Genomic DNA, 22,607 nt, shown 5'->3' with positions numbered 1-22,607 from the left:
AGGAAGCCGCCGCCGCCGCCGCGCCGCAGGGTCCCAGAGAGGGGCGGGTTCGGCGGCGGCGCCCGTGCGTGGGCCCGGCGGGATGGCCGGCTGGGCGCCCCCGCAGCTGGAGGACTTCATCCTGACCGAGCGCCTGGGCAGCGGCACCTACGCCACGGTCTTCAAGGCCTACAGGAAGGTGGGCGCGGGCGCGGGCGCGGGGCGCTGCGGGCCCTTCGCTGGGCTGGGCGGGCGGGCGCACCACCGCGCCGCCGCCGCCCGCGGAGGGTCTCTCCGCGGCTTGGCGCCCCCGGGCGAGTCGGCGCAGGCAGCAGTGTCCGGGTCCAGGAGGTCCAGAGCCCCGGCCCGGCTGCACTTCTGCAGCGCGCGCCGCCCACAGCTCCCATCAGCCGCGGCAGCGGGCCCGCGCCCCAGGGGAGCTGTGGTCGTGCGGCACGGGGCGAGCGGGTCGCGGGAGGGGGCGGCGGCGGGGCCCGGAGCGGGCCCGCCTGCGCTGCCCGGTGCTGGAGGACCGGCCGGTCCCGCGGGGCCGCCGCTGCCCTGCACGGAAGGCTGCGCGGCTGTGCCGAAGTCCAAGGACGGGGCGCTTCAAACACGCGGGCCGCTCCGTGCATCTGAACATGCCAGAACACCCCGTGGGTCGGAGCAGCCGCGCGTCAGCGTCAGCGGAGGCGGCCCAAGGGTCCACGTAGCGATCCAGCAGTAAAGTCTGCCGGGAGGCCGCTGTTCAAAACTGCAGGTTTCATCCCAGACCCATTGCAATCACAAATCGCCATTTATGCCTTTGATTGATTGATTGATTGATTGATTGAAGGCTTTTCTGTCCCATTCCCTACAAACATCTCGGGGCAGCTTGCAATAAATAAATAATTCTTCTTGCAAGCCTTACAAGTCTTCCTGTGTCATGGCATTAGTCTTTTCGCTAATGCTACGGCAGTGGTGGAGAGCACGGGACCGGGACTCCGGGGATCCGGGTTCGAGTCCCCGCTAGGCCATGGAGCCCGCTGGGTGACTTTGGGGCCAGGCACAGACGCTTGGCCCAGCCTACCTCGCAGGGTTGTTGCTGTGGGGATAAGAGTGAGAACAGCAGGAGGAGAATGATGCTCTGAGTGGCTCTGAGTTCTTTGTAAGAAAAAGACGGAAAATAAATCTAATAAATAAATAGGTGTCAAAGGGGAATGGAAAGTCCGTTTACATTAAAATTGCATTATATTCCAAGAGACAGGGAGATAGTTAAGATGGAAATGGGTATCACTGGCCGTTGAAGAACTTTCCCTATGAACTTTCCCCTGCAGGAAGCTGTTTTGGGCATTGCCAAAACAGATGAAAAAGAGAAGCATTTGTACCTCCAACAATTGGCTGATTTAATTAAGCACTTATCAGAAGAATCCAATATTTATTTATTGTATTTATTATACTTGCATCCTGCCTTTTTTCCTTTCAAGGTATCCAGAGTGACTTATATCATTCTTCTCTTCCTCTCACTTAACTTCACAGCAACCCTGCGAGGTAACTTGGGCTGAGAGTCTGTGCCTGGCCCCAAATCACCCAGCGGGCTCCATATACTTGAAACATCCGTTTTTGTTGAATTAAACATAAACTAGGTCCATTTCCTTTTCTGAAAAAGAGAACAAGGAAATACTCCCATGACTGAGCACAGTGAGGTCATCCAGTCCGTTATATCCTTCTCTCTTAAAAGCCTTTTTAGGGCTCAGGTTTGGTTTTGTGATACCGAATAATAAAAAGAGGTCGAAGGTGACCTGGAGGTGATCTCCAATTTGCTGAAATCATGTGGCCAATTTCCCCTTTTGCGACGGCAGAAGAACGCCCGGGAGGTCGTGGCCATCAAGTGCGTGAGCAAGAAGAACCTGAACAAGGCGTCTGTGGAGAACCTGCTGACGGAGATTGAAATCCTCAAGACTGTCCGGCATCCGCACATTGTGGAGCTGAAAGACTTCCAGGTGGGCCGAAGTGGCAGGTGTGGCCAGGTGGAGGGGTGGAGTGGATGCGGCGCAAGCAAACTGGCGGGATTGCAATCCGGAATCCTCTGCCGGGACAATTTGCAAGCTTGGAAGAGACTGTGCTTGAGACGCCTGGATGGCAGGGGCCCTCCAGTGTGGCCGAGAGCCTTCTTGAGCAGTTTCTTCCGATGTTCAGCTGCAAATATCCCTTCCCTCAATGAAGCCCACAGCGGAGAACTCTTCACCCTCTGCTGTGTGACTCCCCTTTGGCCGTGTCACCCTTCACCATCCCAGACTTCTCTTTTTCGAATTAAAGGTAGCCTCAGCATCTCCAGGTAGGGTCCAAAAAACCCCTGCCTGTAATTCTGGCATAGCTGCCTGGCAGTGTCAAGCGTCAATTCTGGCATTGCTGCCTGTCAGTGTCAAGTGTCCATTCTGGCATTGCTGCCTGGCAGTGGCCTGATGTACCAGGGGCCTGACTCAGCATATGGGAACTTGCAATGCTCCCCTTCCCTCCGAGGCCTCGTTTTCCACTCTGCAGGCCAGCACTGTTGACCTGCTTTGAACCTGTCCTGATTCGTCTGGGTCATGGACACAGAACGTCCTTCCCTCGAGTGCCGAATGCATGTTCAGAGAAGCTCTTGAGCTCCACCTTCCTGCTGTGAGCAGGGCTGCAGGCCAGAGGGGCAGAGCAAGAGGCATTTCACTTTTTAGGGGTGCGGGACGGAGCTTTAATTATTTGGCACTCTGAGCAGCTTACAGGACCAACTAAAATGGATAAAGCGACAAAATGATGCATTAAAATTTGCACAAAAGCTGGGAAAACCACCAAATGTGAGGCAAAAGGGGGTGGTCGAATGAGGAACTCTGGTAGCCAAATTGGGACCTTGGGGCTGAGGATCTGCGCCCTGGTCCAGGTGTGCATGTCTTAAGGCTGCTGTGCCCGAGCAGAATGCAGTGCTTCCTTGTCGCTTTGGGTCTAGAACCCGCCTCCAGGCTCTGGGAATGAAACCTGATGGGCGCGAGAGAGACTGTATTCCTGGATGTCCCTTTTGCCTGCCTTTTAGTGGGATAAGGAGTACATCTACCTGATCATGGAATTCTGTGCCGGGGGCGACCTGTCCCGCTTCATCCACGCGCGACGCATTCTTCCGGAGAAGGTTGCGCGCATCTTCCTCCAGCAGCTGGGTGAGGACTTGAGTGCGAGAGGCAGAGCTGACGGGTCTGGAGTTCAGCAGGAGGCTCCCAGGCACCCGTGCGAGAATCCGTGGCAGCTCCAGCTAGGCCTCGGAGCGAATCCTGCCTGAACGCTGGGGAGCTGTTGCTGCCAGCCAGCGCCAACGATACAGGCTTGGATGCACCAAGGGAGAAGGCAGCCGGCTCTGCGCCCCTTTTGGGGGCTCTCGTTAGGAGGGCTCTCGGGTAGCTCCGGGGCAGAGCAAACGTCCCGACGCTCAGAAGATCCAGCGTTGTTACTCAGTAACAATAGAAATAGCAGCTGTTGATCAGGAGGCCAAGGAGACACTCAGAAGCGGGTCAAGTGGACTGGCCCTTTTTCTGCCCTACAGGTTCAGCCGGGAGCATTGCTAGTGGCTGGTGGGGCAGGTTTGCTAAAGGACGAGGCCCGAGGGCTCCCTCCGGGGTCTGAGTGCGGCTTCTGCTCTTCTCACCAGCTTGTGCCTTGAAGTTCCTTCATGACAAGAATATCTCCCACTTGGACCTGAAGCCCCAGAATATCCTGCTAAGCTCCTTAGATAAACCTCACCTCAAACTGGCAGGTTGGTATGGGGCAGCCCTCGAGAAACCTGCTCAGCCTTCCCTCCGGGAGCTACTCTGAGCTCTGGGGCAGGGAAATGAGCCGGCAGGGTCAGTTCCCCTCTTCTGGGCTCTGCTGCTTTTCCTCCGTGTTTCGAGGCGGCCTCAGTGCCGAACAAGACCACGTTCCCACAGCATGTAGGTGAAGGGCGCTCGCTTTGCTGGCTTTGAAAGGGGATTAGACAAATTGTGGTCTTTGTCTGTTCGGGGGGCTTGTCGGCAAGAACTTGGGTTCCAGCAAAGCCGAGCCCAGTTTCCAGCAAGGCAAAGTTCACGTTCCAGGTAGCAGCATTAGTAGCTCCATGCGGCAGAAATGCTGGGAATCCGCATGCTCAAATGTTGCCTCAGCAGCACACAGCCTCAGACTGAGACCTGAATCCACAGCTGCTTCGAGTTAGAGGGGCTTCTCCTCCTCCATCAGCTCAGGCCCTGAAGGCAAAGGGGAGATCACAGCTTTCTAAAAAGCCTGGGAGCTCCTCGTAGAAGCCAGCCCAGAAACTCCTCCTCTGCTCCTCGAGGCGGGTAGTTCTGAAGTCAAGGGGCCACTGCAGCAGAAGCCCCGCGTCTTCCCAGTCACAGTTCTCTCAGTCAGGACGTGTGACGCCAGAGCTCGACCCCCGCACTGCTGCCGCAGGTGGAAGGCACGCGCAAAGGGTGTGGGGCAGCCAGAGCCCCCTGGCTGACCGGCTAGCCGTCCTCGTGCAGGAAACTTTGCCCGGAGGAGGAGCGAGCGTTCCAAGCGGTTCCAAGCTTGCAGGCAGGTGTGGTGTTTCCCGGCCTTTCTTGAGCCTGGCACAGAACCAAGCCGGTTGGCCATCGGAAATCCCCACCCCACGTACCCGGCCTTCTTCCAGAGGGACCCCCGTTTTCCACCCCACAGCAGCACGATGGGCCTTTTCCCCCTGTCCAGTGCCCCTTGCGAGCTTATTTCCAAGGCTGCTTCAAAGGGCTCTTCTGGTTGTCTCTTCCCGCCACCGACAGATTTCGGCTTCGCCCAGCACATGTCTCCGCGGGATGAAAAGCACGTGCTGAGGGGGTCCCCGCTTTACATGGCCCCGGAGATGGTGTGCAGCCGGCAGTACGATGCCCGGGTTGACCTGTGGTCCGTGGGGGTGATCCTCTACGGTAAGCAGGACGGGAGGAGGGGGAGTCGGGCTGTGCTGCTGGATTCCGCGGCATCTCGGCGGCAAAACCTGGGGGGGCTGAAAGAGCCGCGCTAAAAATCTCGCGTGGCCTTAAGCTGCAGGCAAGTGGCTGGTGTGGCCGGGTGCGCACCGTGGCTTGCCTGTGGGACCGTTCAGGAGACCATGGTTAGCGGAAACAGGAGGACGAGAAGCCATCACTAGGGGAAGCAGTCGAAGGCCCGCACATGTTCTTGAGGGCGCACGGTGCAGTGCTCCATGTGGTCTGAGCTACTTGCCCTGCAGAGCATTGACAGCCGCTAAAGGGGCAGCAAGGAACTCCCAGGGCGCTTAATCTTGGCATTGAACAGTAGGGCTGAATTTGCCACGGGTGCCGCTCCTCGTGGTGCGTGTAGCTTCCAGCCCGGGCTTCCTTCTTCCCTCTGTGTGTCTTTTTCCCTAGAGACCCTCTTTGGACAGCCACCGTTTGCCTCTAAGTCCTTCTTGGAGCTGGAGGAGAAGATCCGCAGTAATCAGCCCATCGAGGTAATGCTGCCTCGGCTGGGAAGGGGTGGTCCCCAGAGAGGGAGCGCAGATGGGCTGGTTCGAGCCTGCCGAAGGACTGCCTCTCTGAGGTGCCTGGAAGGGGCGGGGAGGATTCTGTCCCCCTTGCATGCCTCTGTGCCTTCGCGCAGCCCTGCTCCTCCCAATTCCGCCAGCACCTGTGGGAAAGCAGGAGGACGGAATAACGGGGAGCAATAGGTGGGCGGTGTCTCAGCGGGGCCACATTTGTCCCAGACAAGACGCTCTGGAGCAGGAAATGGTGCCCGGGCGAGCTGAAGGCAGAAGCGGGAGACCGAGTACAAGGTGGCTCGTTCCCATAAAGCTGCTGTTCGCATTTATGAGAGCTGAGCAGGGCTGTCAAGGGTGGGACATTTGGGGGCGGGGAGCTGTTCATCGGGCCCCTGTAAGTCAGAGACAACTCGATGGCATGTAGCAACAGCTAGACAAGGTTGCGTGTCTGGAAACTCTGCATTTGCCGTTTAATTTTGATCTACTAGGGCAGCGCCTCCCGCTTGCTCCTCAGAGTTTATTTGTTTATTTGTACTTTCATGTATATGCTGCCTGCTACCATAGTCTCAAGGAGGCTTACAATAAAGATAAAAACGTAAAATGCATATAGAAAGATAAAAACACGTATGAAATAACATAAAACCTATTACAATTTTAAACCTAACGATAACAAGCAGATAAGCAGCAGTGCTGGGGAGGGCAGATCAGTGGCTGAAAAAGGTATTAAAAAGAAACGTTGGGGCCTGGTGAATAGAGATGGCGAACAGAGATGGCGCCAGGCGAGCCTCCTGGTGGAGGCTATTCCAGGGCAGGGAGCAGCCACCGAGAAGGCCCCTCCTCTGTGTGCCACCCCCTCACCTCTTTGAGGGATGGCCCTTGCAGAAGCGCCTCCGGAGTCCCTGGAGGGGGTGAACGCTCCTCTCTTCCTTTACGGCTTCATCTTCGGCTCAGAATAGCATCCCTCCCCAAATTTCTCCTGAACGCCACATGACCTTCCGCTTTGGCACTGCTGTGCTTCAGGGCTGGGGAGACACGGCCCCCTGACCTGTGCTGCCGTCCGTCTTCCTTCCTAGCTCCCCAGTCGCCCCCGGCTCTCCCTGGAATGTCGGGACCTCCTGCAGGGCCTCCTGAAGAGGGATCCCAAGCAGCGCCTCTCCTTCCAGGCCTTCTTCACGCACCCGTTTGTGGACATGGAGCACATGCCCAGCGCAAGGAGCCTGGACAAAGCCGTGAGTGCAGATGGCGCTGGGGACCGCTGAGCCCCTGCCTGTTCCTTGCCCTGTATTTACTGGTCTCTGTCCTGCCTTTTCTCGGCTTCTCCAAAGAAGCTTCCACCGCTCTCCTAACAGCCCCGTGAGGTCGGTTCGGCCTGGCCCGAAACCTCCCAGAGAGTTTCATGGCCAAGTAGAGACCAGAGCCTGGATCTCTGGTGTCCCGGACCAGCATTGTAACCACTACACCGCACTGTCTTCATGCGTGTTTGCCTCCACAAGCACGCCCCAGTTCGTGCGTTTGTTATTTGGGAGCATCCGTCTCGTGAGGCCTCCAGGGATGCCACATCCTTGGTGGAGCGGCGTGAAAAGCTGTTCACTAGCTCAGGAGATGGGCTTTCTCTAGAGCAAGGGATACACCCAGCAGCTCCTCCGCTGAGCTTTCAGGCAAGGGCAAGGTTGGGCGCGCCATTCCTTCCGACATGGTGGGCATGTGGCGAGCGGAGCCGGCTGGTGCCGGAGGTCAGACTAGATGGCCCTGGAGACCCCTTCTGACTCGCTCTGTGTCTGTGTTTCCGCCCCCTCCCTCCCTCCCTCCCTCGCCTGCCCCTCTCCGCCATCTGCCTCCCCTTCCCTCCACAGACCTCTCTCGTCTCGGAAGCTGTGAAGAAGGACCAAGAGGGGGAGGCCGCAGCCGCCCTCTCCCTCTATTCCAGTGCCCTGGAGTACTTCGTCCCTGCTCTGCAGTGTGCGTAACCCCCGTGCCCTCCCCTTCTGCCGGGCGCCCTTCCTCCCGCTCTCGGAGCCGCAGTGCAGAACACGCCGTGAACTCCACTGGGAAGCCCCCCTGCCCCCGGCAAGCCTTCCCCTTGACTGCATCCGTCCTGGAGGGAGAGACCTTCCGTCCGAGAGGTCCGAGAGATCGGACGCGAGGAAGGCGTCCCCGGCTCGTCATGGGAAGCTAAGGCCACGCTTATTTCCAGTCGGGGCTAAGCCTGAGTGTCACAGTGGGGTGGGGACGAGACCCCGGACACCTGCAGCTCGGACCCCAAACACCTGCTAGTATGAGCAGCTCAGGAGACTAATCTTTGGGCACCTCAAGAGTCCCCCCCCCCCGACTGATGGGGAGGTGCCCTGGGGTAATTCTACTCATCCTCCTCCAGAGCCAGAAGAGCCCTCCGAGCTCACCTGGAGTAACCCCATGCTGACTGCATTGGCTTTGCCCCTCCGTGTAACGCACCTCTGCCTCCTTGTCTCCTGCAGATGAAACCGAGGCTCACAGGAAGGAAGCGCTCCGGTCCAAGGTGAGCCGGCAGCCCTGTTGCCCGACCCCGTGGGAAGGCCGTGGGCAGGCCGGGGACACGTTTGGGGCTGAAGTGGAAAGACTGGCGGGGGGTGGGCTCCCGGCAAGCACTGACTCGCCTTGACGTGGGGGAGATGAAAGCAGCACATTCCTTGTTCCAGGTGTGCTGCAGATGCAGAACTGGCAGCGAGTGGCTCTTTGGGCAAATAGCTGAGCAAAGCCACAATTCCCGCCTGTGCCTTTCAGACAACAGGCTGCCTTTCTTCCAAAATGCCCCAAGCTGGCTAACAGGGTGTCGTTACTTAATGCGGGTGCGGAACCTCCGTTCCGGGGGCCAAATCCAGCCTGCCCTGAAGCCCCCGTCTGGCACTCTGGAATTCACCGGAAGCCATGCCCAACTCCCCTTTCCCCGAGCACGAGTGGGGTCCCAGCTTTTGTGCCCCCCCGCCGGTTCAAACTGCCTCTCCCAAGAAGGCCGAGCTCCTGGCAGGCGCAGGGATCAGTGCAAATGGGTCGGTGGAGTTTATCGTGGACCCTCCCCTTTTGGCTTGGGCCCCCACCCCAGGGGCAGCCCCAGGGGCGTCTCTGCGTGGGCTTTGGCCCTTGGGCGGTGAGTGGATCCCCCGGGGTTCTGCTAACGGCCACCCTCGTCTCACGGGCGTCCCCCCCCCCCCGTAGGTGAACGAATACGTCTCGCGGGCCGAACAGCTCAAGGCGCTGGTGGCCTCCAGCAACAGAGCTCTCTTGGAGCAGGGCTGTCCTGCCAGAGAGATCCTGAAAGGTAGGCTCCCCGAGCCGGGCGGGGGGGCACGGGAGGCTCCGCTGCTTTGCCGCCCGCAACCACCCCACGCCTCTGCGGGCGCGAACTCTGAACGAGCGCTGCCCAAGTGGTGCCCTGCAGGGGCACGCTGGGCAACGACTCCCATCATCCTCAGCCAGGGTGGCTGGAAAGGGTGCTTTTCCCTCTGGCTGGAGAGGGGTTGGCCAGCAGGGGACGCGGCTCCCCAGCCAAGATACCCGAGCTCAGGCCGAGCGGCTTGCTCTGCCGTATATACTGTGATAGAAGGGCCACCCAACAGCGGAGTGTCGGCTGTGTCTTTTCCCGACAAACTCAGTATCTTTTGGTTTGATCTGATCTTTTAATTTCCTGGCAAGTTTGAGACGGGCCCAAGTAGCAAGCGCCAGAGTCGAGCAAATGCCTTATTCCTTGCTTTCAAACACGCTGAAGCGTGCCGGCTGGGGTGGCGCTTTCGCTGAGCTCCTGCACGAGTGCTCGGCCTCACTTGCCTGCGCGTCTCGCTTGCTCCCTGTGCCCCCGGCTCGCCCCGCGTCTCCGGTCTGTTGCAGAGATGTCCAAGGACAAGCCTCGCCTTCACGCCGCCCTGGAAGTCGCGTCCATCGCTGTCGCTAAGGTCAGGCGCCCCGTTAGCTCGCCCGCTCGGGAGAGGTGGCCGGTGGGCGCCGGTGGCCGTGCTCGCCGGCTCCAGCGGGGCCCACGGGGCAGGGCTTGTCGCGTGCGCGACTCGCGAGCCGGTCCCACGGTGCGCTGCTGGGTTGCGCACGGTGGGTTGTTCACCACAGTGAGTTGCTCTCCGGAGTGGGACAGTGGGACAGTCTCCGGCCCAGTGCCACTCAGAACAGCACACGGCCAACCCCCTGCCCGTCTTGCTTTCCAGAACCAGGGGTGGCAGGCTGGGGTGGCGGCCCCGAGAAGGCTCTTTCCGCAGCACGGGGCGCATGGCCGCCATCTCACTCCGGGCTGGCTGTGTGTCCCGAGCGGGCCCGGGGCTGCGTTCCCTCTCGTTCGGCTCTTGGAGGGGGCGCCCCGTGACGGCCGCTCCCTGTGTCTCTGTTCCAGGAGGAGGAGGGCAGGGACGACCACGAAGCCCTGGCGCTCTACCAGCAGAGCCTGGGCGAACTGTTGCTGATGCTGGCCGGTGAGGAGGGGGCTTGACGCGAGGGCAGCAAGGGTGCTTCTTGGGGGACGGCAATTCCCCGCGCTGGGGGGCGGGTGTGTGAGAGAGAGGGAGAGAGAGAGGGTGGCAGAAAGAGAAAGCAAGAAAGGGGGCTGAGAGCAGAGATGCGGGGCGGGAAGGGGAGAGCAGGCCCGCGGCTTGGGAGAGCCGTCCTGCAGGAGGAGGGAGGAGGGGCCGCGTTGCTTAAGGTGCGCATGGAAGGAGTGCGAGGCGGCGGCTGCTGCGTGAAGGGGGTGCAGCCTTGCTCAGGGAACGGGGCTTGAGGGTGGGGTGAAGCGGCAGGAGGGGCAGTTGTGGGTCAGCATCGGGAGACATCTGGTTTCTCTGCCGTCCAGTACGAAGGGTCTCTGGGTGGCTTACCAGCACAGAAAACCAGGAGCAAAGCGATCCTGACGACGACGGCAGCATTTCTTGCCGATGACTCATGTTGGGTAGGAACGGGCAGCCATGCGCACACAGCTGCCCCTGAAGCCACGTGCCTTCGGTGGGATAGCGTCCTCAAAGCAGAGATTGAAGACGATTCTAGCAGTGCCGGTAGCCGTAGCATTATGGAAAGAGCCTCTGGTTCAGAGGCAGTCTACCAGACGCGTGTGACCGAGTGGCAGAGGAGCTGCGTGGCGTGGGCAAGCGGCATTTGGCTGCCTGCGCTCAGGCGAGAGGGCCGCTGGGCGTCTGCCGTGACCTCCCCCCGGTTAGTCTTGGTGCGTCTCACCCGGCCCCCCCTTTCTCCCCTCTCCTCTAGCTGAGCCTGCGGGGAGGAGACGGGAGCTGCTGCATGCGGAGGTAGGCTATTCCTCGCCACACGGGGACCCCCGTGGTTTCTTGCTTCGGCTGCAGTTACTGCTGTGAAGGTTGGAGTTGAGCAAGGCTGGGGGACAAAAGCAGAAAAAATGGATCCCTGCATTCCCCCCCCCCACACACACACACACAGAGTTTTCGCCAAATCACTATGGAAAACTGGTTTCCGAATGAATCTAGCTTCTCTTCTGACCCCTGACTCCCATTTTTTTGAGATTTTTCCTGTTGTGATGTGTGTGGGGGGTGTCCTCTGGTGCAGCATGGGTAATCCGTGTATCCAAAGCTAGGGGAAACGGCATAGATTGCAGAATTGTGTTGCGTAGCTCATACCGGACTCTCCTGCTGCAGAATCCAGACTGGGGGTTCGGTGGGGAGAACAGCATGACGGCCCGGCTTCCTTCCTTGGCCGCGTGCGTGGGCTCCCATCCAGGCCACGGCCGTATTCAGGCTTGCTCAGCTTCCGCAAGGAAGTTGGGCCCACCTGCCTTCGAATGCAGGACACGTTGCTCGTGTCTCCTGAGCGCACAGGACAGCATGTGTGAATGGCAGTTTGGGGTTTGTGTTGACAGATCCAGACGCTGATGGGCCGAGCTGAATACCTGAAGGAGCAGATCAAGGTAGGAAGTGCACCGAGGAGCTGAGCGTGGGATTTTGGTTCGTTCGTTCGTGATTCTGCACCCAGGGTAACTTGCCGGCGCTTTGCATGCCCGTTATTTCCAAACATCATTTCTGCTGCTTCTTAAGATTGAGGGAGGTCTGGGATTACTGCGAAAAGGAGCCTCAGTGGATCTTGGGTCTAGTCCAGCAAAGCTCTTTCTGGATTCCCTCCCGTCCCTCGAGCCGTCCTGCCTCCAGCTGCCCACCACTGGCGGTGCCGGCTGGGGCTGATGGGAGCGGCTTAGGACTAAGGAAGGCCGGCGTGGGCAGACCCCTTCTCTAGCCACAGCCCTACCCGTGGCAGCCACCCCGCTTTGCAGCGCAGCCCCACCTTTAAGCCAAGTTGTTGGGGGCAAGAGCTGCCGGGGGACCTGTTCGGGAGCCTCTGCCCGGCCCACGTGGGAAGAGGGCCCGTGGACCTGCACTCACCTTTGGCCTGCTCCTCGGGTCCTTCCAACGATCCGCGGAAGTGACCCGCCTTCTCTTTCTGTGCAGATAAAGGAGTCGCAGTGGGAAGCCAGAGAGGGAATGTCGGAGTCTGTGAAAAGCTGTGAGTGTTCCACCTTGCTTCGCCGAATCTTGCACGTGTCCCCGCCGGCCCCCTCGGGATCCGTGCTGGGCCGGGGCCCGGGGGGCCTTCTCCGTGCCTTTTCTTTGGCTGGGTTTCGAAAGCCACATGAGAAGCTGACGATGGAAACTTCCTGCAGCGTTGGGCTGCGTGGCTCCGGTCCCCGTGGGAGGGTGGCTGTGGATGGGCCTGGGACGCACGGACGGTCGGCGCGTCGGGACGCCAGTCCTGCAAGAGGTGCCACGCCATCACCGCTCCGGTCTCTGCTCCTGCGCGCCAGTCCGCAGCCAAGGCCCGTTTTGTGCCACCGCTACTTGTGGCGTGTGCCGTGGATGACTCCCCTTGAAGGGTGGGCCAAGGGATGCTTGTTTTCCATGGGGTGTTAAAACGTGATTAGTGTCGGAGCATCTGGGGGAAACTCCCGCTGACGGGTCCATTTTCTTCCCTGCTGCCTGCATCTATCGATTCTGTTTCACACGGCCCAGTGCTGATCTTTCACTATTGGATTTTCATTATTGCCTTTCTGTCGATGCGGAGGGAGATGCTGTGGCCTGGTGGCGGGAGAGCTGGTCCTGGGGGGTGCGGGTCCGAGTCCCCACTCAGCCTTCCCGACCATTCACGGCCCCCCCCGGTGCTGCTCATTGGCAACAGCAATGGTCACAGCAATGGTCACAAGCTTTGGTCCTAAGGCCACACTTAGGCTTCCCAGGCTTCCTCAGGCAGCCACGCCCCTTCTATAGGCCCCTCCCCCTTTCTCCCAACACCCAGTCATTTTTCCCACCCCCCCCCCCCCCAAGTTTGAAATGGCTTCCCTAATCCTCGGATGCTCACAGGGGCACCTTCTTCCCTTCTCCCATGGACTATACTAATACCCCCATTTCTTTACCTCTGCAGTCATGGGGACTAGAAACTTGTTCTTAAATCAGCAGACCCATTTCCAGATTAGAATTAGCTGCCCTAAAAATAAAACCCCGGAGAGCCCAATCCTGGTTTGGAGACAAGAGAGTCCAACAGCTTCCAGGCAGCCCAAGCCGAAGGGCTTGAGGGTTGGCGCGTCAAGATGCTGGAGTTACTCAAAACTCAAAAGGCCCCCTGTGCTGTGGGGTCTTTGATCCCTTCTAGCAGCGTGAGACCTTGGAACAGCTGCATCTCCCTCTCACACTGGACTGAGGATGAGTCTCTTTGCTCACCGCTATTTCCTCGCTGCTGCTCCAGGTTTTATATTTATAGGGGAAGAGGTTAGAAACTAGCCAACCCAAGGAAGAGGGGAAGACCGAAGCGGCGTGGCAGGGAGCAGATGCAGGGGAAGGGGAAGGGGCGCGAGGAAACGGCTATTTGCTAGCAGTAAAGCGCATTTCCATTTTGGGTGGGGAGAAAAACACGCCGCTTGACATTCCAGGCCCCCGGAGGCATGAGCGGGCGTTCTTCTGCTGACGATGATTTTAATCTTTCATCTTTGCCCGCGATAAGCTCTGCGGCCTGAAAGAGTCAAGCAAGGTAGCCACGGGAGCCGGCCGGCGCCGCAGAGCGATCCGTTTCCGCTTAGGCTGAATTGCTTCAGTGGATTTCACCAGCCCCCCCCCCCCAGTGGCTCGAGGCCAGCTTCGCCCCTGCGTGCGGATCCTCTCGGTCCGTGGCCCCCCGGTCCGTTCCACAACTCCCCACCCTCAACGAGCAGTGACTGGCCGAGGCCCATCTGGCATCCCCGTGACCTGAGCTGACCCGCTCTCCGGCCGGCACGCTGCCGCTTTGGCTGGCGTTCCTGCTGGGGCCGCGTCACCGTCCCCAGGCCCTCGTGCTCCCAGAGGGGATAATGCCCAAACTTCCAGCTGGGCAGTGGGTCAGCATGTTATGGCATGCAGTGGGGTGGAGGTGGGGGGCTGAGAAGCACGTCCAATGTAGAGGCCCGGTCTTTCCATGGGTGCCGGTGGAGGGGCGTTCTGTGTCTTTTTCTCTGGCCCCATGGGGCAGGGGAGGGGGCTGCCAAGTGGGGAAGGGAAGCACAACCCTCTCCTCCCGAAGCGCGGCCCCCCCGAAATCTGTCTCCCAGCTGTCAGTTAGGCTTAGGACAAAGCCTCCCCCGGGAAGAAGTTTGCTGCAAGCTGAATTGCCCTGCAGGGGCTTTGTAGCAGGCGAGGGGACTCGCTCTTCCTCCCTCACCCACAAAATCCCCCTTGGAAATTGCTCCCCCCATGTACCTGAATCGACCTGGACACTACAATCAGTATCTACCGGGGAGCACCATCTCCAGGAGAGGGTCGGAAGCTGGTCATGAGGGAGGGGGCCTTCTCAGTGTGGCCCCCCAGCCATGGAATGATCTCCCCGCTGAGGCCCACCAGGTGCCAGCACTGTCCCCTCTTCGGTGCCAGGTCAAAGCTGCCCTCTATTCTCAGGTGTTTAAGGGTACCTAAAGGTATTTAACAGCACTGTGGGCATTTATGTCAGCCGGTTTGAAGAAGTCTCGTATCCCGATTGTTTCTGGCTGTTTTAATCATTTTGCATTCCGACACCGTGTGCCGCATTTTATTATCTTGTGTCAGTTCTGTGATTTTGCAACTGCCCCAGGAAGCTTCAGCCACGGGGCGGCACAGGAGTGAAAGCGGCAACAATGGCATTCGATGGAGAAATCGCGTTTCTCCGCATTCTGCCCAGGGCAGGTGCAAGGAACCCTTTTTGACCGGAGCCCTGGATCGCCCCCAGCCCCTTCCCCAGGGCCGGCCGTGTCCGGGGGCTCAGCGTCATGGGCAGGGCTCCCTCCTGCCTCCCCCAGGGCGCGCTCTGCTCAGGCTTTCCCTCGCTGAGGCATCCCAGGCTGCGCAAAGCTGCTCCCGAGCCAAGGCACCCGCGGAGGAGCCCTTCTCCAGCCGGTATCACGGTCGGGAAGCCCGCCTAGCCTCTCCCACAGCCTCCTCCCTGTGGGGGCAAAGCCTGAGCAAAGCCGAGCTCAGGGAAGCATGGCTTTGCTGCCCCCAGGCCTTCCCTACCCCAAAGGGAGGAGGGGAAGCAACTGGAAGACTGGGTGCCCTCCGATGCGCCATTTGGTGGGTGCATATGCCCCGCGGGGCTTCCTCCCTCCCTTTTCGAACTTACTGTTGCTGATACAACATGCGTTCATTCTGACACGGACACAAGCCCGTTCCCCCCACCCGCTTCTCTTACCTGTTGCAGCATGTACCTTGCAGTGAAGCGTCTGCCTGGTGGATCCAGAACCGCAGACCAGGGAGCACCGGACAATCCTTCAAACCGAGACGCAGTTCGTGCATCCGGCATGGAATTGTGTTTGGGCTACACACACACACAGACAGACACACACTTGGAGCAAACCTGGTGAAGCGTGAGGTTGTACAAAGTGTTGTTGCTTGTATAGTGTAATTTATTTATCCACGGTGTGTTGTAAAGATTCAATTTTCTTGGGCGATGCTGAGCAACCGCAGAGGATTTGAGAAGCATCCGATAGGCAGGATTAAAGCTCAGGGTGGTACAGACCCTCTCGGGTGGCGTCTTATATGAAATGGAGGAAAGGGCTCAAGCACGTCAGGCGGGTCTGTGGGGAAATATCTGATGGGTGGACTTGTTGGGACCCCGATGCTAAGGGGAGGGAAAGCCTTGGGCTTGGTTCCCCACCATCCCCTTAATGTCTTTGCTGATAAATTGGGTGTTCCTTTGTTCCGCTGAGAGGGGCTTGTGGCACGAAGCTGATGGGGAATTGTGGGGGAAAGCGTGCCGTCCAGCCTGGCCGCTGCGATACGGGGGATGCTCGGCTTTTAAGAAAGGAGGTGTCTCCGTCCGTGGAGGCGATGAGGATGCAGCTGCAGGCCGCCAGCAGCTGCCTGGGAGCAGCCGCACTGGCGAGCCAAATCTGACATGGATGAGGAGCGCGATCCCGCCTGCTCCCGGCGCATCCATCGCTGGCCCTGCACCCACGAAGCGTGCCCCGGCGGGACTGCAGCCATCTGCCTGGTTTTTTCCCAGGGCGGTTGCAGGAGGTTATTAATAGCTCTCTCGGTGCGATCCTTGCCAAGGCCCCGCTTGCTTGGCTGCGGATGTGAGCGCCCCGTGGCCTCAGACGGGCTCCGGAGAGATCTTGAATTCATGGGCTTTCACTCGCCGCCTCTTCAGTAGCTTGTCAAGGGTGAGCAGAGGAGGGGGGTCTCTCGCTAGCACCCGAGCTTTCCACGACCTGAAGGTGCCTGGACATGGCCGGGGTGGTTCTCGGCAGTGTAATTATGGTTTCCAGTTGTGATTAAAAACAAACGGGGTGTATTCCGTGCTCCCCCGACCTCCAATCAGCCTCTTCCCAGGCTCATCGTCAGCCTGAGGGGGTTTTCTGGGGGGGGGGAGTAATCGGGCAATTAAGCTAGCTCACAGGCCCTTTAAAGACGACCCATAATTGCTTTTTGTCTAAAAAAGAGGGGCAGAAAAATAGAAAGGGCCCCCTCGCCTTTCAGCAGGTCTGCTTCTTCCTATATCCCTGGCCATCCAGCAAGCTTGCTTACCGGCAGTAGCTGCAGTTCAGTGGTGTGCTGCCATTTCCGTTTCCCACAATCCCCTTGAAGTAGCATCACTCCGGGGCATTCTGGGAAATGTTTGGGCAGGAAGCTGCCCGGTCCAGCAGCCGTATTTTTTTCAAACATCGGCAGGGAGCGACGCCCAGAGAATGGAGGGCACTGGGCAGCCCCACCGGCCCATCCGTCTCCTGCTCCTTGCTCCTTGCATGGAGCACCCCCTCTTCTCTCCCCCACACCCGGAAGGCCGCAGACTGGCTTTAAAGGGCTCCTTCCCACGGCACCCCTCCCTCAAGCCCCGTTATTCACGCATCTGTTTTTTTGTGTGCACACACACAATGGCTGCCTCTCCTCCAGCAAAAACACCCAACTCCAGCTGTGCCTTGGCTTCCACCTCTGGTGGTGCTCTCCTTTAAAATTCTCCAACTGCTCCTCAAACCCCACATTGCTGGCGGGAGAATGATGGGAGTTGTAGGACATGCTTTCTGTGGACACGCACCTCGGAAGAGTGCAGTCCTTTCTCCAGCCTGCACGCAGGGCTCAACCGGCTGTGTCGGTCCCACGGAGAGGGGGGAGTCACTGGCGAGGTCTCTACACCCACGGACTGTCGCATCGTGTGCGGCCTCTGACGTTCCAACAGGAATTGCCCCCAGCAGAACAACTCCGGCTTCTGTGCGAGAGATCCGTCACACAACGCTTGACAAGTGGCTCGAGCCTTAAAAGCCATCGCTGACGCCTGAGTCGCTGGTCGACCAGCTTGCGTTTTCCCTGCAGCTGCTCTTTGAGTAACAGGCAGTGCGTCTCAGCAGAGGTGGCTCCGGAAAGGGAGCCTTCCTATCCTAAGGAACATTTCTAGGTTTTGTGTTTCTGCAGGCTTGGTGGGCATCTTGCCTACTTATTTGGGAAGCCTTTTGGAAGATGTCAGTGTTCGCTTTACTAATAATGCCCCCGGCCCTGAGCAGGTCTCACCTTTTAGTCAGAATCAACCATCCTTTGCTTCCAGCATTAGGCCAGTATTTGCAGCGGCAAAGGTAAGATACGCCTGCAATGAGAAATAGGCTCAGAGCAGCCCTCTCCCACCTCGTGCCCTCTGGACACATTTGGACTGCAACACCCAGAATTCCCAGCCAGTGGCCCAATGCCGGGTGGGAATTCTGGGAGCTGTGGTCCAAATGTCACCCTGAAGGCCATCAGGTGAGGGAAGCTGACTTAGAGCATTTGACCGCTCGTTTCAACAGGTTACTCAAATTCATAGTAGCACTGGATACAACCCCATGTATTGGAACAAAATGTGTTTTAGGGTGGACTTTTTAAACATGGAATGGCGAGCGGTATTCCAAAGCACTTGCCGCATGTTTGGTTGGCATCTGACGGATTAAATGGCGCAAGAGCACAGCACGTGATGCGAAGGGCATACCTACACATTGTACACAGGTTTGTGGACTTGCTTACCTGTAGCATTGCAGGGAGGGGGTGGGAAAGATCAGGAGTGCAGGGAAGGGGGCGTTAACCCTTTCCTCTTCCGCCACGGTTCCAGCAGAAATTGCCCCCTTGTTTCAGAAGGACAAGGGAACGTTTGGTGTTGCCCCTGGGACCTGCAGGACGCCAGACCCAAATAGGCAGCTGGCCAACAGAGGCCATGTTCCACATGCCACCCAGCAACTGTCTATAGGAACTGCTCAGTGAGGGCACCAATTTTAGGCAGCGGCTTCTCGAGCACACGGCCCCAACACACCGTCTCCAAAGGCGAGGCCAGAAGGCCTGCCTGTTCAGGCAACTGATTTTTAGATCTCCTTTTTGCCTGCTTTCTGTGTTTAGATTTTTTTAGCCACTGTTCTTAGTCTGCTGAGACTCCTGTTTACAGTTTGCCTAACTGCTGTTCTGACTAGCAAAACATCATGAGAGAGACACTGGCCATTTTGATGGACCTGTTCTCAAACACTTTATAAAAGTTGCCCCATTTTTTAAACGCTGCATCTTCCTTGCCCCCCACAACACATGGAGTGAGCTGGGATTTTGCAACAATCGGCCAAAGGTCACTTGGGTCAACACATTTGCTCTCGTCGGCCTCTGAGGAGAAAGAGGAGCACGGAAAGTACAGACAAGCAGAAGTATAGCTGGAGGAAAGCTCCGTCTGCATGCTTGCATCGCACCAGGGCTGCACAGCCGCAGAGTGGCGCTTGCCGACCCAGTGGCCCGATCACGGTCCATCAGGCATGCCCTGCGTCCTTCGAACCTGGCAGGGGCAACTTGCCAGGGCAGTGCACAAGGCACCCAGAATCCACGGCTTGTGAACATGCCCAGCAAGCCCCCCTTGCTGGCTTTGAACAGCACAAGATGCCGCAGCGGGGGACCCAAAGCCCCCGCAGGTGCCACAAGCCGGTGTGGTCTGGCAAGCCACGGAAGGCCGTGGTGATCATGCGAACCAGGACAGTGGCAAAGAGACACGTGAGCTGTCTGAGCTTTGCAACACTGTCTTGGGTCCCCTCCATCTGTTGGGGTCTCTGTGGGCAACCAGTGTGAATTTGGGAGCCTTCGGCCGGCGAGAAGACCGTTGGCCAGCCGTGCTGTGATCCGAGGGATGCCACGGGAAATGCTGGCTTTCCCCAGGAGCGCCGTTCCTGGTGTGAGAGGGGTTCCTGCTCAGCTGGGTTGGTGGATGCGCTGTACTGTGCTCTGTCGGGTGTTGTGATGGGCTTGGACATTTCCGATGTAGCGGAATGAGCAGTTCTTCCGTTCCCCAAAGCCAAATGGAACAGAGTGCGTGTGACCGCGCATGCAACCCCCCCCCCCCCTTCCCATCACATGCAGCGGTTCTTTCTCCTCGCAGGTGTTGCATCCGAAAGCGAGGATGGGGCGGCCACGCGAGGCAGCCAACCGGATCTTACTGATTTAGGTTTCGTTTAGCTCGGCCCTGCATTGCTCACTCTGAAGGAGAGGAGACAACAAATAATGGGATTATTTTCCCAAGCTGCATAAAGGATGCAGCCCTTCCTTGCAATGCATAATCCTTCGTGTTATGTTCTGTTCTTCTTATGTAACTCTCTGATCAAAGGAGGATAAAACAGGGTGAGAAATTAAGTCTGAGAAAGCACCCTTTCTCTTCGGCTTGGTTTGGGCATGGGAGTCGTTTGCTCCACATCTTCTCCAGTTAAATGCAGCCAGTAGACTTTCTGGTGACTTCAGGCCCAGTCGCTAGCTGGTTCTTTGATGGTATATACAAGGGGGGGGAAAGGGCTAACGCGACCTCAAATGGGCTCAATTTTCCAAAGTAGTGCCCATCGCACACAAGAGGGGGTGCTGGCAGGCTTGTGAAGGAGCCCCAAGATTTGCAAACATACGAATGTGTTTCTAGAAACATCTCTAGAGGTGGAGGAGTGAGCCCAAAAGTAGCTATGGAATGCTGATGGTTGCAGTGGGGAAGGGGAGATGGGAAACTGTTAAGGTTAAATGGAATGGAGTATCCTGGAAGAGGACACAGTCAACTGCAAGAAGCTCTCTCCACCACACTGGGCCTCGGTTTAATTTGTTCTGATTTCCAGATTCCAGAGGAGGGTGCAAAACCTCCTTCTTGCAAGGACTAGACCCCATATCTGAGGTCAGAGATTGCCCCCAAGGTGAGCAGCGCTGAAGACAGAAGGCGTGCGTACCCCAAAAAAGCATCTTTCAGCTTGAAGCTGCTTCTGCCGGTCACAAAGGCTTAGGGGAAGCATCCCGGCTTATTAGTTTGGGGAAGGGGTGTGCATCAGCAGGAGGCAAATTATTTCTGGCGGGGCAAGAAAGCCAGATTTGCTCCCCAGGCCTGAAGTCCTGCAGCCCTGCTCTCGAATCCGAGGCTCAGTTTCCCCATCGCTTTGTGAAGGGCCTGCCCTGCAAATGGATGGATCATGTTACTACGCTGGGTCCCCACACAGATTCTCCGACCGCGTGGAGCTGATAGCCTGACCCCGAAGATAAATCTGAATGCTTTGCACTGGGAGAGATGCCCCAGAAATTCGGCCCCCGCCTTCCTATCCTGGGAACATCTCTTCTCTGAACTTTTCCGGGGTCAAAATGCAGTGGCCGGAAAGGGCACCGCTGGCTGGCAGCCAGTTGCTTTCTTTCAGCCCAGAGAGCTGCCCCCTGGGGGTGAGCACCCCCTTTGCTGCTCGGTTCCGGACTGCCTAATAACTGCCCGTTTCGGACAGGCACGTCCTCGTGCCGTTCCACCAGGGAGGAGGACTCTCTCCCTTGCGCGCCGTGAGCAAACGCGGCCGACCTCTGTCCAAGCCGATCCCCGCCGACGTGCACTGAGGCCTGAAGCTGGGGCGGGGGGAGCGCGCGAAATGTCACTGCACATACTGGAGCTAATGATGTGACTGTTGCGGCAGCCGAATGAGCATTGTGTGTGCTCTGACAGCACTGAGTCGGGCCAGGTGGCGGGCACCCAGCGGCCTGTCTGCCATGGGCTGCAGCGCCTGCCCCTCAGCACCGGGAGGCAGAGTCGGTGGCTCGGAAGGGCTCGTTGGGCCTCCAGGGCCGGCCAGGAGGAAGAGCAGCTCGGAGCACTCCCACTCACAGCCACCGAACGGCTCACGGAGCCCTCGGAGAGCCTGCCTTTCGCCTCGCCCTCGCAGCCGCCCTGCCAAGCAGGGACCCGCTGGGAGGCAGTGGATGGCAGTGCCCAGCGCTCTGCAGGATGAGCCGCCTGGGAAAGTGCCACAAGCGGCACACTTCCAGCCACGCTCCCAGGGAGTGTCCGAGCATGTGCACAGCCGCCTCAGTCCATTCCGGCTGAAAACTTCCACGATCGGCGGTGTGTGGCATTCGAACCCCAATTTATTTAGGCCCAGCTGATGGTCGCTTAACCTCCCATCTGCTTAACCTCCCAAATTTGCAAAATAACCACATCTGGCTGGAAGAGGCTGAGAGACTTGCAGCTTTTGGGTAACCTAAAAGTTTTTTAGCATTGCACCCTAAAAAATGTGTGAGAGGTTATGGCTGCAATCCTATAGACTTTTATTTTTGAGTGGGCATGTATAGGATTGCGGTATAAATTGATCCAACGGAATTATTTACTTAAGGAACAATTACATGGATTTTTAGACCAAAAATGTTCTAGAATTCCCAGATCTGGGAGTTGTATGACTTTTTCTCTGTCTGAACATGCATAGAATTGTCCCCTTAGGGTTGCTGGTCATAAATTGCATATATCAACAGAAGCTTACTGTGGGCCAGGTGAATGGCACAGATGATGGCAAACTCTCTCTCTCTCTCTCTCTCTCTCTCTCTCTCTCTCTCTCTCTCTCTCTCTCTCTCTCTCTCTCTCTCAGGGAGAATATGCAGGGACATTTCTGCAATGTAGAAAAAGAATCAATCTCTGCTTGCAAAAATGTTGCTGAGCGATTTCACCTCTGCTCTGCTCATCCATCTTTTTCACGCGTCTTTCTTGAGCCGGGTCGCGTTGCCGTTTCTCATACATTAGCAGGAAGCCACCTGCCCCTTCTCCCTGCTCTGGGCCATTATTCTCAGGTTTGTTAGTTCACTCCGAACAAGGCAGCTGGAGTGGCATTAGCAGACAGTAAGTTCAGAGCAAAATAAACTCGAGTCCCGCTCTGCATCAGCCTTTTGAATGTGTTGGTGGAAGAGGTCGGGAGTCAGCTTGGCTTGCAGGATTTCAAAGTAGGTTCAGCTCATTTAGCTTCTGCTAAAGCAACATTTTGAGCCTCACCAACATTAATCCCAAATAATCCAAAAGATTTTTGTGGACTGTTCATTCAGAGCAGCTACGGGAAAGAGTGACGGCACTTGGCTCTTGCCGAGCAAGAAGATGGTCCCCAAGATCCCACGTTGCAGAGATTCACCACCTGCCCCAGCCTGAAGCTGAAGGCCAAATTAAGTTTTGCAGAAGTTCTTTGTGGGCCCCTGCTTGTGGTGAGCAGGGCCCAAGGGGGTGGGACCCAAGGCAAAGGGAGGAGGCTATTGCAAAAAAAAAAGAGAGAGAGAGAGAGAGAGAGAGACACACACAAAAATGCCACCCTGGGTCACACCCCTAATCCTAACATAGGGGTAAAGTTCCATTGAAAAGGGGGCGATTTTGAAAAAGGCTTCCTTGAGTAGCTTTTTCTGCCCAGCTCATC

The 22,607-nt window shown here is 57.8% G+C and overlaps 1 protein-coding gene across 1 annotated transcript; it reads left to right on the top strand.

The window, feature by feature from the left end:
- The first annotated feature begins 53 nt into the window (after window positions 1-53).
- On the top strand, window positions 54-15,469 carry ULK3 (unc-51 like kinase 3). Its single transcript, XM_044450616.1, has 16 exons — window positions 54-178; window positions 1,821-1,961; window positions 3,029-3,149; window positions 3,635-3,739; window positions 4,758-4,901; window positions 5,361-5,443; window positions 6,544-6,699; window positions 7,324-7,429; window positions 7,945-7,985; window positions 8,663-8,765; window positions 9,332-9,396; window positions 9,843-9,921; window positions 10,703-10,743; window positions 11,328-11,375; window positions 11,911-11,965; window positions 15,152-15,469. Exons 1-16 carry the CDS (start codon window positions 83-85, stop codon window positions 15,166-15,168), a joined length of 1,401 nt encoding a protein of 466 aa, XP_044306551.1. The 5' UTR covers window positions 54-82; the 3' UTR covers window positions 15,169-15,469.
- Window positions 15,470-22,607: the final 7,138 nt, after the last annotated feature.

The sequence above is a fragment of the Varanus komodoensis genome, unplaced genomic scaffold (genome assembly GCF_004798865.1).
Source record: "Varanus komodoensis strain SLA01 unplaced genomic scaffold, ASM479886v1 scaffold67, whole genome shotgun sequence".
Taxonomy (NCBI): Eukaryota; Metazoa; Chordata; class Lepidosauria; order Squamata; family Varanidae; genus Varanus; species Varanus komodoensis.
The sequence above is the reverse complement of the archived record's forward strand: the minus strand, read 5'-3'. Positions and strand labels throughout refer to the sequence as shown.